General features: G+C 42.6%; 1 protein-coding gene across 3 annotated transcripts in view; it reads right to left on the bottom strand.

The window, feature by feature from the left end:
- The window catches only part of LOC115105201 (transcriptional activator GLI3-like), a 174,583-nt gene that overhangs the window by 16,433 nt on the left and 141,343 nt on the right, over nt 1-16,807 (bottom strand). For all 3 annotated transcript variants that reach the window (XM_029626932.2, XM_065007171.1, XM_065007170.1), the window contains exons 7-8: nt 11,512-11,713; nt 1,878-2,097 (exon numbers count right to left, since the gene is read on the bottom strand). In XM_029626932.2, the coding sequence (XP_029482792.2) occupies nt 1,878-2,097; nt 11,512-11,713 (422 nt within the window). The remainder of the gene's footprint in view (nt 1-1,877; nt 2,098-11,511; nt 11,714-16,807) is intronic.

Below are 16,807 nucleotides of genomic sequence, written 5' to 3'. Positions count from 1 at the left end.
AGAAAAAAATCCAACCAGGAAGTGGGAAATCTGATGTTTGTAGTTTTTCAAATCATTGACTATCGAATATACAGTGCCTATGGGGTCATATTGCACGTCCTAAGGCTTCCACTAGATGTCAACAGTCTTTAGAACCTTGTTTGATGCTTCTACTGTGAAGGAGGGGGGTATGAGAGCTGAATGAGTCAGAGGTCTGGCAGAGTGGCATGAGCTGATCACGCGTGCTTTTCTACAGACAAACAAATTCTCCGGTTGAAACATTATTGAAGATTTCTGATAAAAACATCCTAAAGATTGATTCTATACTTCGTTTGACATGTTTCTACGAACTGTAATATGACTTTTTGTCTGGACTTGTCCGCGCGTCGTGAGTTTGGATTGTGTACTAATCGTGCGAACAAAAAGGAGATATTTGGACATAAATGATTATCGAACAAATCAAACATTTATTGTGGAACTGAGATTCCTGGGAGTGCATTCTGATGAAGATCATCAAAGGTAAGTGAATATTTATAATGCTATTTCTGTTGACTCCACAACATGGCAGCTATCTGTATGGCTTGTTTTGTTGTCTTAGGGCTGTACTCAGATTATTGCATGGTGGGCTTTTTCCATCAAGTTGTTTTGAAATCTGACACAGCGGTTGCATTAAGGAGAAGTGAATTTAAAATTCCATGCATAAGTATTTCTGTAAATTGATGTGGCTCTCTGCAAAATCACCGGATGTTTGAACATAATGCGCCAATGTAAACTGAGATTTTTGGATATAAATATGAACTTTATTGAACAAAACATACATGTATTGTGTAACATGAAGTCCTATGAGTGTCATCTGATGAAGATCATCAAAGGTTAGTGACTCATTTTATCTCTATTTGTGCTTTTTGTGACTCCTCTCTTTGGCGGGAAAAATGGCTGTGTTTTTCTGTGACTAGGTACTGACCTAACATAATCGTTTGGTGTGCTTTCATCGTAAAGCCTTTTTGAAATCGGACACTGTGGATGGATTTACAACAAGTTTATCTTTAAAATGGTGTAAAATACTTGTATGTTTGAGGAATTTTTAATTATGGGATTTCTGTTGTTTTGAATTTGGCGCCCTGCAATTTCACTGGCTGTTGAAGAGGTGGGACGCTGACCTCACCTTTGATAGACCTGACTCTGGCCTTCTCAGAATGTTTACAGAGAGGTTAACAGTGGGGCATCTTGACACTCGAGCCACTGAGATCCTGCTTATAGACACAGTGAAAATGTATTTGTCCTATTTGGACTAGAAATATCAAATCGGTAAGGTAGTATATGATTCTGGTTGTTTCCTCAGAGCTAGAAAGAATTCTGTAATAGATTGAAAATATACATTTACATAGTCAGCTCTCTACCTTGAATAAGAGATCTCATCCACCAACTACTTCATAGCTAGAAACAGCAGTGAGTGTGGATCTGTGTCATTAACATGCCACAAAGTAGCAAACTAAAATGTGAGCTTTAAATGCGAGCCCCCACATGCAGTCAGAATGGAGAGACATTGTGGAATTCATCCATTCCATCTATTCCCATTTGAATCTCTGTTTCCTCCTGTGTGATTAATGGTGTCAGTGGTGGGATCCTATGCTAACAAGTCCCTTGTTGTTTCTCATGTGAAAAAAAACGATGTTCAAAAACGACGTTCCCAGTCGAAAATAACACATCCAGGGGACCGTAACTCCCATGAGGCCAGAGCGCGGAGGGGAGCCTACTTCTACCTGTCTAAGCCTTGTATCTGTTTAGACTACCACGGACGCAGCTAGCACGTGGCTAGCACATGGCAGTGCTATCTATCTATTACCTGTGATGATGAATCGCAGAGGCTTCTGATGTGGAGGAGGGAGGAGTCTCACCTGTGAGGTGTCGTTAGAGATGACAGAGCGCTCTCTGGGTGTGAGGCCAGGAGGAGGAATGCCAGGGATGGGCCGCTGGGCGGTGAAGACCGGGGAGGGGTGGATGAGCGGCGGACTGTGGCCGAACGCAGAACCCACCATCCCTGTTTGCCGACCAAGCAGCTGCTGATGCATCTGAAGTGCCACGGGGTTCGGAGGGTAGGCAAAACTCAATGCCGGACTGGAGGGAAACAATATCACAATCAGTGTTAGGTAGACGAAAAAGGGTGAAACATAAAACATACAACAAGGTTTTGTGCAACAAGGCTTTGTGCAGACCCCCCCTTTTCCATTATCAATATTTATAAAGTTAACAATTAATGTAACAATCAAACTACATTCTGATATATTTGAGCGGCAAATGCAATGGCAACGAGGCAAAATGAAGGACAATAAATTGTTCTGGCTAGCTCCTCATCTGACAGGAGATGTGATGCTGGGCTATTTTTATTTTATCTTTATTTAACTAGGTAAGTCAGTTAAGAACAAATTATTATTTACAATGACGGCCTACCCCAGCCAAACCCTAACAACGCTGGGCCAATTGTGCACCGGCCTATGGGACTCCCAATCACAGCCAGTTGTAATACAGCCTGGAATTGAACCAGGGTCTGTAGTGACACCTCTAGCACTGAGATGCAGTGCCTTAGACCACTGCACCACTTGGGAGCCCACGGGGCCCAAGGTGAATCCCTGGCAATGAATGTTCAGATTGTTAGCACTGTGAATTCATGCTGTGTCCCTTGCCAGGCCGCCTTTGTAAATACGAATTTGTTCTTAATTGACCTGCCTGGTAAAAGAAAAGTAAAAGAAAAATGTAAGGTTATACTTAGTTGGAAAATTCTGGTAACTTTCCAAAAATTCCCAGGATTTCCAGAAATCCCTGTTAGCGGATTCTCGGAATCAGAAGGGTATACGCAGTACATCTGGGAAAATTTGGGGGAACCTTATGCAACCCTAGTTAAATTAACCCATCGCTCCACTGTAAAAAATCTATGACTGACAGAAAGACTGGGTTTTGTCAGAAATAAAGCACAATTATAACATGCCTTTATTATAGCAACAGTATAATCGTGCCTATAATTTAGTATATATCTACAACAGCCACTTCACATTGTATTGTCTGCTTGCTAGCTCTCCCCTACTGTGAAAGAACTAGATCATGGATACCCTTCCTTTCTCATAGATCTACATTGAGGTGAGAGTGTTTACATCAAATCACATTTTATTTGTCACATGCGCTGAATACAACTGGTGTAGACTTTACCGTGAAATGCTTTCTTTTTTACAAGCCCTTCCCAACAATGCAAAGTTTAAAAATAAAAATAGTAACACAATGTGCCAGTACCAGATCAATGTGCAAAGGTCGAAGGTGTTTGAGGTAGATATGTACATGACGGCAGGGTAAAGTGACTAAGCATCAGGAATATAATAAGACTAAAATAAAGAACTGAGTAGCAGCAGCAAATGATGATTATAAAAGTGTGTGTGAGAGAGTGTGTGTGTGTGTGTGTAATGTGTATGTAGGTATGTGTGTTTGTGTTGTGTTGGTCTGCGTGTGTGTCTTATGTGTGTGGATTTTGTGTGTGAGTGAGTGTGTATATGGTTGTATATATAGTCTAGTGCGTGTGTATATGGTATGTATATATAGTCTAGTGAGTATGTATAGGGTGTGTATATATAGTCTAGTGAGTGTGTATATATAGTCTAGTGAGTGTGTATATGGTGTATATATAGTCTAGTGAGTATGTATAGGGTGTGTATATATAGTCTAGTGAGTGTGTATATATAGTCTAGTGAGTGTGTATATGGTGTATATATAGTCTAGTGAGTATGTATAGGGTGTGTATATATAGTCTAGTGAGTGTGTATATATAGTCTAGTGAGTGTGTATATGGTTTGTATATATAGTCTAGTGAGTGTGTATATGGTTGTATATATAGTCTAGTGATTGTGTATATGGTGTGTATATAGTATAGTGAGTGTGTATATGGTTTGTATATATAGTCTAGTGAGTGTGTATATTTACATTTAAGTCATTTAGCAGACGCTCTTATCCAGAGTGACTTACAAATTGGTGCGTTCACCTTAAGACATCCATTGGAACAGCCACTTTACAATAGTGCATCTAAATCTTTTAAGGGGGGGGGGGTGAGAAGGATTACTTTATCCTATCCTAGTTAGCAGATGTTAATGCGAGTGTAGCGAAATGCTTGTGCTTCTAGTTCCGACAATGCAGTAATAACCAACAAGTAATCTAGCTAACAATTCCAAAACTACTCCCTTATAGACACAAGTGTGAGGGGATAAGAATATGTACATAAAGATATATGAGTGATGGTACAGAGCGGCATAGGCAAGATACAGTAGATGGTATTGAGTGCAGTATATACATATGAGATGAGTATGTAAACAAAGTGGCATAGTTAAAGTGGCTAGTGATACATGTATTACATAAAGATGCAGTAGATGATATAGAGTACAGTATATACATATACATATGAGATGAATAATGTAGGGTATGTAAACATTATATTAGGTAGCATTGTTTAAAGTGGCTAGTGATATATTTTACATCATTTCCCATCAATTCCCATTATTAAAGTGGCTGGAGTTGAGTCAGTGTGTTGGCAGCAGCCACTCAATGTTAGTGGTGGCTGTTTAACAGTCTGATGGCCTTGAGATAGAAGCTGTTTTTCAGTCTCTCGGTCCCAGCTTTAATGCACCTGTACTGACCTCGCCTTCTGGATGATAGCGGGGTGAACAGGCAGTGGCTCGGGTGGTTGTTGTCCTTGATGATCTTTATGGCCTTCCTGTGACATCGGGTGGTGTAGGTGTCCTGGAGGGCAGGTAGTTTGCCCCCGGTGATGCGTTGTGCAGACCTCACTACCCTCTGGAGAGCCTTACGGTTGTGGGCGGAGCAGTTGCCGTACCAGGCGGTGATACAGCCCGACAGGATGCTCTCGATTGTGCATCTGTAGAAGTTTGTGAGTGCTTTTGGTGACAAGCCGAATTTCTTCAGCATCCTGAGGTTGAAGAGGCGCTGCTGCGCATTCTTCACAATGTTGTCTGTGTGGGTGGACCAATTCAGTTTGTCTGTGATGTGTACGCCGAGGAACTTAAAACTTACTACCCTCTCCACTACTGTCCCATCAATGTGGATAGGGGGGTGTTCCCTCTGCTGTTTCCTGAAGTCCACAATGATCTCTTTAGTTTTGTTGACGTTGAGTGTGAGGTTATTTTCCTGACACCACACTCCGAGGGCCCTCACCTCCTCCCTGTGGGCCGTCTCGTCGTTGTTGGTAATCAAGCCTACCACTGTCGTCCGCAAACTTGATGATTGAGTTGGAGGCGTGCGTGGCCACGCAGTTGTGGGTGAACAGGGAGTACAGGAGAGGGCTCAGAACGCACCCTTGTTGGGCCCCAGTGTTGAGGATCAGCGGGGTGGAAATGTTGTTGCCTACCCTCACCACCTGGGGGCGGCCCGTCAGGAAGTCCAGTACCCAGTTGCACAGGTGAGGGTCGAGACCCAGGGTCTCGAGCTTGATGACGAGCTTGGAGGGCACTATGGTGTAAATGCCGAGCTGTAGTCGATGAACAGCATTCTCACATAGGTATTCCTCTTGTCCAGATGGGTTAGGGCAGTGTGCAGTGTGGTTGAGATTGCATCGTCTGTGGACCTATTTGGGCGGTAAGCAAATTGGAGTGGGTCTAGGGTGTCAGGTAGGGTGGAGGTGATATGGTCCTTGACTAGTCTCTCAAAGCACTTCATGATGACGGAAGTGAGTGCTACGGGGCGGTAGTCGTTTAGCTCAATTACCTTAGCTTTCTTGGGAACAGGAACAATGGTGGCCCTCTTGAAGCATGTGGGAACAACAGACTGGGATAGGGATTGATTGAATATGTCCGTAAACACACCAGCCAGCTGGTCTGCGCATGATCTGAGGGCGCGGCTGGGGATGCCGTCTGGGCCTGCAGCCTTGCGAGGGTTGACACGTTTAAATGTTTTCCTCACGTCGGCTGCAGTGAAGGAGAGTCCGCATGTTTTAGTTGCGGGCCGTGTCAGTGGCACTGTATTGTCCTCAAAGCGGGCAAAAAAGTTATTTAGTCTGCCTGGGAGCAAGACATCCTGGTCCGTGACTGGGCTGGTTTTCTTTTTGTAATCCGTGATTGACTGTAGACCCTGCCACATACCTCTTGTGTCTGAGCCGTTGAATTGAGATTCTACTTTGTCTCTATACTGACGCTTAGCTTGTTTGATTGCCTTGCAGAGGGAATAGTTACACTGTTTGTATTCGGTCATGTTTCCGGTCACCTTGCCCTGATTAAAAGCAGTGGTTCGGGCTTTCAGTTTCACGCGAATGCTGCCATCACAATCCACGGTTTCTGGTTTGGGAATGTTTTAATCGTTGCTATGGGAACGACATCTTCAACGCACGTTCTAATGAACTCGCTCACCGAATCAGCGTATTCGTCAATGTTGTTGTCTGACGCAATACGAAACATATCCCATATTTCAATTGGACTGGCTTTCAGACCTATCAATCACTCATTCATTCCAACCAATCAGGGCACTTGGACACGCTCCAACCCTGCACACCTTATGTTAAAGCGTGTTTTGCCGTCTTTAGAAAGAAGACCTGTTTGATGCTGTCAGGTGTGTATATATAGTCTAGTGAGTGTGTATATGGTTTGTATATATAGTCTAGTGAGTGTGTATATGGTTTGTATATATAGTCTAGTGAGTGTATATATGGTTTGTATATATAGTCTAGTGAGTGTGTATATGGTTTGTATATATAGTCTAGTGAGTGTGTATATGGTTTGTATATATAGTCTAGTGAGTGTGTATATGGTTTGTATATATAGTCTAGTGAGTGTGTATATGGTTTGTATATATAGTCTAGTGAGTGTTTATATGGTTTGTATATATAGTCTAGTGAGTGTGTATATGGTTTGTATATATAGTCTAGTGAGTGTGTATATGGTTTGTATATATAGTCTAGTGAGTGTGTATATGGTTTGTATATATAGTCTAGTGAGTGTTTATATGGTTTGTATATATAGTCTAGTGAGTGTTTATATGGTTTGTATATATAGTCTAGTGAGTGTGTATATGGTTTGTATATATAGTCAAGTGAGTGTGTATATGGTTTGTATATATAGTCTAGTGAGTGTGTATATGGTTTGTATATATAGTCTAGTGAGTGTGTATATGGTTTGTATATATAGTCTAGTGAGTGTGTATATGGTTTGTATATATAGTCTAGTGAGTGTGTATATGGTTTGTATATATAGTCTAGTGAGTGTTTATATGGTGTGTATATATAGTCTAGTGAGTGTGTATATGGTTGTATATATAGTCTAGTGAGTGTGTATATGGTTTGTATATATAGTCTAGTGAGTGTGTATATGGTTTGTATATATAGTCTAGTGAGTGTGTATATGGTTTGTATATATAGTCTAGTGAGTGTATATATGGTTTGTATATATAGTCTAGTGAGTGTGTATATGGTTTGTATATATAGTCTAGTGAGTGTGTATATGGTTTGTATATATAGTCTAGTGAGTGTTTATATGGTTTGTATATATAGTCTAGTGAGTGTTTATATGGTTTGTATATATAGTCTAGTGAGTGTGTATATGGTTTGTATATATAGTCAAGTGAGTGTGTATATGGTTTGTATATATAGTCTAGTGAGTGTGTATATGGTTTGTATATATAGTCTAGTGAGTGTGTATATGGTTTGTATATATTGTCTAGTGAGTGTGTATATGGTTTGTATATATAGTCTAGTGAGTGTGTATATGGTTTGTATATATTGTCTAGTGAGTGTTTATATGGTGTGTATATATAGTCTAGTGAGTGTGTATATGGTTGTATATATAGTCTAGTGAGTGTGTATATGGTTTGTATATATAGTCTAGTGAGTGTGTATATGGTTTGTATATATAGTCTAGTGAGTGTGTATATGGTTTGTATATATAGTCTAGTGAGTGTGTATATGGTTTGTATATATAGTCTAGTGAGTGTTTATATGGTTTGTATATATAGTCTAGTGAGTGTTTATATGGTTTGTATATATAGTCTAGTGAGTGTGTATATGGGTTTGTATATATAGTCTAGTGAGTGTGTATATGGTTTGTATATATAGTCTAGTGAGTGTGTATATGGTTTGTATATATAGTCTAGTGAGTGTGTATATGATTTGTATATATAGTCTAGTGAGTGTGTATATGGTTTGTATATATAGTCTAGTGAGTGTGTATGTGGTTTGAATATATAGTCTAGTGAGTGTGTATATGGTTTGTATATAGTCTAGTGAGTGTGTATATGGTTTGTATATATAGTCTAGTGAGTGTGTATATGGTTTGTATATATAGTCTAGTGAGTGTGTATATGGTTTGTATATATAGTGTAGTGAGTGTGTATATGGTTTGTATATATAGTCTAGTGAGTGTGTATATGGTTTGTATATATAGTCTAGTGAGTGTGTATATGGTTTGTATATATAGTCTAGTGAGTGTGTATATGGTTTGTATATATAGTCTAGTTAGTGTGTATATGGTTTGTATATATAGTCTGGTGAGTGTGCGTAGGGTCAGTGCAAGATAGTCAGTGCAGATAGTTTGCGTACCATTAAATGACTATTTCACTTACATCATCGGTGAAGTCAACATCCAAACCTCCCACTGCTCACCTTCACATAGGCTCTCTCTATAAACATAGGTAGCTCCAGGTAAACACAGGTCCTATGGTTCAATAGCAGTCACGCGTGGTGGGGCTCCATTCATCCTGCCTCCTTGATGCCTGCTCTCAGCCTGGCTCCATATGTCTGCTGATCTTATTACCGGCCCCGAGTGGAAATCAATGGGCCAAGACGCATTTGGGGGCCCATCTGCTTGTCATATCACTCATCAGTCTGGAGGCCCTATCATTGGCCCTGTCACTGGGGCCACAGAGGCATGTGATTGATCAGGTTGTCCTTCCAGATCGCTGATCAATGGCTACGAGTATAGGGCTATGGATCTACCCCTCTCTCTTTCTCTCTCTTTGTCTTTCTCTGTCATTTCGGTGTGTATTAGGGGGGTGGTGTTTGGGAGGGTGTGTGGATGACTGACACATGCCACCGGGGACGCTGGGTAAATAGGGGGACAAGGCCCACCAGGAGGGGAGAAACACGTACGCACGCCCATAATAACCTCACTGGTCCACCACATCCTAATACAGCCCCCCACCGTCAGTAGAACAAAGTCCCACAAAAAAACTTAGCCTCTGCCCCAGGCCCTCCGTCCCACTCCATCCCCATACCTACATCGCTCTTCAACGTTAACTTCTTGGATATAGGGGGCGCTCTTTTAATTTATGGATAAAAAAACGTTCCCGTTTTAAACAAGATATTTTGTCACGAAAAGATGCTCGACTATGCATATAATTGACAGCTTTGGAAAGAAAACACTCTGACGTTTCCAAAACTGCAAAGACATTGTCTGTGAGTGCCACAGAACTAATGCTACAGGCGAAACCAAGATGAAATTTCATACAGGAAGTGCCCCAGATTTTGAATGTGCTGTGTTCCAATGTCTCCTTATATGGCTGTGTATGGGTCACGAATGAGCTTAGACTTTCTGTCGTTTCCCCAAGGTGTCGACAGCATTGTGACGTATTTGTAGGCAAATCATTGGAAGATTGACCTTAACCTGTTGCTCCTACCCTCTACTTTTTTGAACATTTTGTTAAAAATCGCGCAACATTTCAGCGCCCTGCTACTCATGCCAGGAATATAGTACGTTCATATGGTTAGAATGTGTGGATAGGAAACCCTCGGACGTTTTTAAAACTGGTTAAATCACGACTGTGGCTATTACATAACGTGCGTTACATCGGAAAGCGCAGGAAAACCTGATCACAGAAAATGGAAATAAATATCCTTGCGCCACTTCAAGCAATTGTTAACAGTGAGCCGAATTAGATAAGACCGAGCATTCAACTCCCACAGCATCCCCATGTTGTCTAGAGTCTTGTGAATTGAATCCTCTTTGATTCTTGGTTGAACCGAAAGAGGGGCACGACTTACCTCCGGTCTCCGCCCAGATCATTCCGGAAGAGCTCTCTCCTGAAATTTTTTCCAAGACGACAGCTAATGATATTTACATCGCCTACGGATGATTTTTATTGCTTATTAACGTTTACTAATACCTAAAGTAGCATTACAAACGTATTTGAAGTGTTTTGTGAAAGTTTATCGTCTACTTTTTGAATTTTAAAAAATGACGTTACGTTGTGAAATCGCTGTTTTTCGTTTATCACACAGTCTACATATAACGATATCTTGGCTTTATATGGCCCGATTTAATCAAAATAAAGACCCAATAGTGTTTATGGGACATCTAGGAGTGCCAACAAAGAAGATGGTGAAAGGTAATGACTGTTTTCTATTTTATTGTGCGGTTTGTGTAACGCCGAAATGCTAATTATTTTGTTTACGTCCCCTGCTGTGCTTTTCTGTTGTAGTGTATTGGTGCATGCTATCAGATAATAGCTTCTCATGCTGTCGCCGAAAAGCATTTTAAAAATCTGACTTGTTGCCTGGATTCACAACGAGTGTAGCTTTAATTTGATACCCTGCATGTGTATTTTAATGAACTTTTGAGTTTTAACTAATACTATTAGCATTTAGCGTAGCACATTTGCATTTCCAGAGCTCTAGTTGGGACGCAAGCGTCCCAACTAGAGGCAAGAGGTTAAGAGACTACATCTACCAGGTGGCCGCTTGGTGTCCTCCGTTGCAATTATTGCGTAATCTCCAGCTGCGTGTATTTTTAGTTTGCTTCGAGGAGAAACACACCTGCCACGAATGATTTATCATCGAATAGATATGTGAAAAACACCTTGAGGATTGATTCTAAACAACGTTTGCCATGTTTCTGTCGATATTATGGAGTTAATTTGGTGAAAAGTTTGGCATTGTAGAGACTGCATTTTCGGATTTTTTTCTTAGCCAAACGTGATGAACAAAACGGAGCGATTTCTCCTACACAAGTAATCTTTTTGGAAAAACTGAACATTTGCTATCTAACTGAGAGTCTCCTCATTGAAAACGTCCGAAGTTCTTCAAAGGTAAATGATTTTATTTGAATGCTTTTCTTGTTTTTGTGAAAATGTTGCCTGCTGAATGCTAGGTTTAATGCTATGCTAGCTATCAATACTCTTACACAAATGCTTGTGTAGCTATGGTTGAAACGCATATTTTGAAAATCTGAGATGACAGTGTTGTTAACAAAAGGCTAAGCTTGTGAGCCAATATATTTATTTCATTTGCGATTTTCATGAATAGTTAACGTTGCATTATGGTAATGAGCTTGAGGCTATGATTACGCTCCCGGATACGGGATTGCTCGACGCTAGAGGTTAAGCGTGTCATACATTTGTGTGGAATGTTGGTTGTCTTTATCATCCCATACATTGCTTTTTCCAGAAACCCCCATTGGAAATATTCCTGTAATCAGGAAGGTTTGAACAGGAAATCATGGAATCCTCCAACCAAAATGTATTGAAAAAAGGTACTGGAATTTTGCAACCATGATCCCATACCTGATGGCCCCGGCCGATAGGTGTCCGTAGGAGCCGCTGGTGGAGGAGCTGGAGCGGGAGTTGTTGAGGATGGTGACAAGGGAGTTGGGCGAGTTGCGGATCATGGTCTGCAGGTCAAAGCTGTGCTCCGACAGGGGAGAGATGGGCAGGGCCCGCTTCCTACTTTGCCTTGCCGTCAGCCTGGGGCTGGGGAACCTGGAGCCTGGAAGAGAGGAAGGCAGTAGAGTAGACAGTAGAGACATTAGACGCAAGAAGTTGTAGTCTACAGAACCTCTCTGGATAGAAACCTAGTATGTGAAAGAGATAGTGATTTATCTATTGTGTTTAATCAGATTCAATTTTTTGTATGTTAATTTGTGGCTTGACTTATTTTTCAGCATTGTAGCCTACTTCTAATTTAACAATAGACAAACATAGAGGGGCGGTAGAGTGAGCTTCACTGCCTCAGAAAAACTTAATTCAATCCAATCAACAAACAAAATGTCTTCTAACAAATGGCAAATTTGATTGAAAAAGTGCAACTGTCAATGGATGAACTTCATACAAGACAACATAGGGGTGCCTAGTATGTCAGAGCACTTTACTGACTGGGTTATGGCAATCAAGTATCTAATCAAATCTGATGTGCCTCCTTATTCAAAAGCAATCAATGTTGAATGGAAAAGTGGCTTTGAAAAAATACCAAGCAGCCAACAACACAAGCTTTTTTCTCTCTCTCTCTAAACACACAATGAGATGCAATGTTGCCTTTTCACTCTGAGATGTCACAAGACAGGGGGAAAAACAGAAGGAAAAGTAAAGAAGCGAAGGGAGGAGAAAAAGGATAGAAAAGACGCTGAGGGGATGTTACGCTTTGTGAGTGAACTGACACAATGACTTTGTGACAGAGTAGGTCGGGAAAAAAATGTCAGCTGTTTTTTCTTTTTTCGTGGGCAAACAAAACCAGCTTACGCAGCCCCTGTACTCCCTCCCTTTTCCCTCCCTCCATCCTTTCTCCCTCCCTTAAATTCAAACACTCACTCTTGCCTGACACATCCAGCGATTACAGAGGCTTCCATTCACATGGAAATCAGCCGTATGATTGTGTGTGTGTGTGTGTGTGTGTGTGTGTGTGGTGGAGTTCCTGGCATACGTACGCCTGTGTTTGGAGCATGGCGCTCCAGGGAGAGAGAAGGGAGGAGGAAGGAGGAACACCCCTCTACATTGTCTCTGCTCTGGCCTCTTTAGAAAACCTGCCTCTCTCTCTTTAATGTCTCAGAGAGGGGATTTGGGGGGGCAAACACACACTCACACATACAAACACACAAATCCCCCTACGCACATACATACATGCAATCGCTCACATTTGCCATTTGAGGAATTTGTTCCTTGAAATCGGACTCAGTTTTATCATCCAGTTGTACTCACACAAACACTGCATCTCACACACCTGCGATAACCACACTCCTCAATCAAACTTCTACCCCCTGGTTGACCTAAGACCCGCCCTCCCAAACCATGCCCCCATACCTCTCTATGACAAACCTCCTAAAAACCACGCCCCAGGTGAGGGACTGCCTCCACTTGTGGAGAGTTAGAAGGGGGGAAGGAACAGGGGAGGGGGTAGAAGAGGGTAGCTGTCCCATCACAGCTGGGCCTCCTGGGAGTTATGTTTATTAATGCTGCAGCCAAATGATAAATCGGCCAACCAGGAGGAGAGGAGAGGGAGAGGTAGAAGAGAGGGAGAAGGGAGCGCCTTGGCCCGTAACAGGGTAGCTGGAGTGTCCCTCTAATTTCCCTGTGATTTATGGACGGGATGGCTGGTTAGGTACAGCGTCATTAATTCACACGAACAGGACAGCGAGGGCCCAGACAGGCTGGACTGACTGGTGGCAGTAGAAAATAAACCAGGAGCCTGTAGCCCAAAAGCACAACAACTCCTTACCCACACAGCTGAGTTAGGGACACCTGAGAAGACCCTGGCCCTCTCGCAGCACAGCACAACTTCACACAACTCCACACCCCTTCTCTCCTCCTCTCATTTCCTCCTCTCGTATCCTACACGATCATCATAACCAGTAATATGAAAACTAAATAGGACACAGCTATACTGTCCCTCAACAGGACTGAATAAAATAAAATACATAGGGCTCAAGCAATAGGACAGGATGGGATCTTTTTTTTATCCCCAATTTCATGGTATCCAATTGTTTAGTAGCTACTATCTTGTCTCATCGCTACAACTCCCGTACGGGCTCGGGAGAGACGAAGGTTGAAAGTCATGCGTCCTCCGATACACAACCCAACCAAGCCGCACTGCTTCTTAACACAGCGCGCATCCAACCCGGAAGCCAGCCGCACCAATGTGTCGGAGGAAACACCGTGCACCTGGCAACCTTGGTTAGCGTGCACTGCGCCCGGCCCGCCACAGGAGTCGCTGGTGCGCGATGAGTCAATAATATCCCTACCGGCCAAGCCCTCCCTAACCCGGACGACGCTGGGCCAATTGTGCGTCGCCCCACGGACCTCCCGGTCGCGGCCGGTTGCAACAGAGCCTGGGCGCAAACCCAGAGTCTCTGGTGGCACAGCTGGCGCTGCAGTACAGCGCCCTTAACCACTGCGCCACCCGGGAGGCTGGATGGGATCTTTTGATCAGTAAGCCTATATTTTCCTCAGGTAAAAAAACAAATGATTCTGATGGGAAAATAGCCAAATAGCTATTTATATAGCGCTACCTAAAAATAGCTAGCTAATAAGAATAAAAACATTACACAATAGGCCATTAAAGCCCCAAACAGCAAGGACAGCGCTATTGTTTCATTAGTTTCTTTCCTAAGCTAATTACATTGATGTGAATTAGACTGACTGAAACTATGCTAGCTACAATGCAACTAGACCACATTGACGACGCACTCCTTATGCTTTTTTTCTCCTATAAAATCTATATATCACAAAGGAAGAGCTTTAAAGTGTTAATTTTCCTGGCCTGCGTGTGGAACACATTGCTGAAACGCAATGAGTTACAGTGCCTTCCAGAAGTATTCATCACCTTGGAGTTTTTCCTATTTGCTGCATTACAACCTGTAATTTCAATTTATTTTTATTTGGATTTCATGTAATGGAGATACACAAAATAGTCCAATTTGGTGAAGTGAAATGAAAAAAAAAAACTTCTTTCCAACAATTCAAAAAAAAAAAAAACGGAAAAGTGGTGCGTGCAAATGGATTCACACTTTGCTAGCCCCAAACAAAATCTGGTGCAACCACTTACCTTCAGAAGTCACATAATTAGTTAAATAGTCCACCTGTGTGCAATCTAAGTGTCACATGATCTGTCACATGATCTCAGTATAAACTCAGCATAAAAAGAAACGTCCTCCCACCGTCAACTGCGTTTATTTTCAGCAAACTTAATGTGTGTAAATATTTGTATGAACATAACAATATTCAACAACTGAGACAAACTGCACAAGTTCCACAGACATGTGACTAACAGAAGTGGAATAATGTGTCCCTGAAGAAACAGGGGTCAAAATCAAAAGTAACAGTCAGTATCTAGTGTGGCCACCAGCTGCATTAAGTACTGCAGTGCATCTCCTCATGGACTGCACCAGATTTGCCAGTTCTTGCTGTGAGATGTTACCCCACTCTTCCACCAAGGCACCTGCAAGTTCCCTGACATTTCTAGGGGAATGGCCCTAGCCCTCACCCTCTGATCCAACAGGTCCCAGACGTGCTCAATGGGATTGAGATCTCGCTGGCTCTTTGCTGGCCATGGCAGAACACTGACATTACTGTCTTGCAGGAAATCACGCACAGAACGGGCAGTATGGCTGGTGGTATTGTCATGCTGGAGTGTCATGTCAGGATGAGTCTGCAGGAAGGGTACCACATGAGAGAGGAGGATGTCTTCCCTGTAACGCACACCACTGAGATTGCCTGCAATGACAACAAGCTCAGTCCGATGATGCTGTGACACACCGCCCCAGACCATGACGGACCCTCCACCTCCAAATTGATTTCGCTCCAGAGTACAGGCCTCGGTGTAACGCTCATTCCTTCGACGATAAACGAAAATCCGACCATCACCCCTGATGAGACTAAACCGCGACTTATCAGTGAATAGCACTTTTTGCCAGTCCTGCCTGGTCCAGTGACGGTGGGTTTGTGCCCATAGGCGATGTTGTTGCCGGTGATGTCTGGTGAGGACCTGCCTTACAACAGGCCTACAAGCCCTCAGTCCAGCCTCTCTCAGCCTATTGCGGACAGTCTGAGCACTGATGGAGGGGTTGTGCGTTCCTGGTGTAACTCGCGTAGTTGTTGTTGCCATCCTGTACGTGTCCCGCAGGTGTGATGGTCAGATGTAACGATCCTGTGCAGTGCAGGTGTTGTTACACGTGGTCTTTCACTGCGAGGATGATCAGCTGTCCGCCCTGTCTCCCTATAGCGCTGTCTTAGGCGTCTCACAGTACGGACATTGCAATTTATTGCCCTGGCCACATCTACAGTCCCTATGCCTCCTTGCAGCATGCCTAAGGTATGTTCATGCAGATGAGCAGGGACCCTGGGCATCTTTCTTTTGGTGTTTTTCAGAGTCAGTAGAAAGGCCTCTTTTAGTGTCCTAAGTTCATAACTGTGACCTTAATTGCCTACCGTCTGTAAGCTGTTAGTGTCTTAATGACCGTTCCACAGGTGCATGTTCATTAATTGTTTATGGTTCAGTGAACAAGCATGGGAAATAGTGTTTAAACCCTTTACAATGAAGATCTGTGAAGATATATAGATTTTTACAAATGATCTTTGAAAAACAGGGTTCTGAAAGGCCCCAGAGTCTGCAACACCACTAAGGAAGGGGCACCACCAAGCAAGCGCCACCATGAAGACCAAGGAGCTCTCCAAAACGTTGTGGAGAGGTACAGATCAATGTTGGGATATAAAAAATATTCAAAACTTTGTACATCAGATGGAGCACCATTAAATCCATTATTTAAAAAATGAAAGAATATGGCACCACAACAAACCTGCCAAGAGAGGGCCACCCACCAAAACTCACAGACCAGACAAGGAGAGCATTAATCAGAGAGGCAACAAAGATACCAAAGATAACCCTGAAGGAGCTGCAAAGCTCCACAGCAGAGATTGGAGTATCTGTCCATATGACCACCTTAAAACGTACGCTCCACAGAGCTAGGCTTTATGGAAGAGCGGCCAGAAAAAAATAAGCAAACACGTTTGGTGTTCACCCAAAGGCATATGGGAGACTCCCCAAACACATAGAAGAATGTATTCTGGTCAGATGAGACTAAAATGGAGCTTT

The sequence above is a fragment of the Oncorhynchus nerka genome, linkage group LG22 (assembly GCF_034236695.1).
Source record: "Oncorhynchus nerka isolate Pitt River linkage group LG22, Oner_Uvic_2.0, whole genome shotgun sequence".
NCBI lineage: Eukaryota > Metazoa > Chordata > Actinopteri > Salmoniformes > Salmonidae > Oncorhynchus > Oncorhynchus nerka.
The sequence above is the reverse complement of the archived record's forward strand: the minus strand, read 5'-3'. Positions and strand labels throughout refer to the sequence as shown.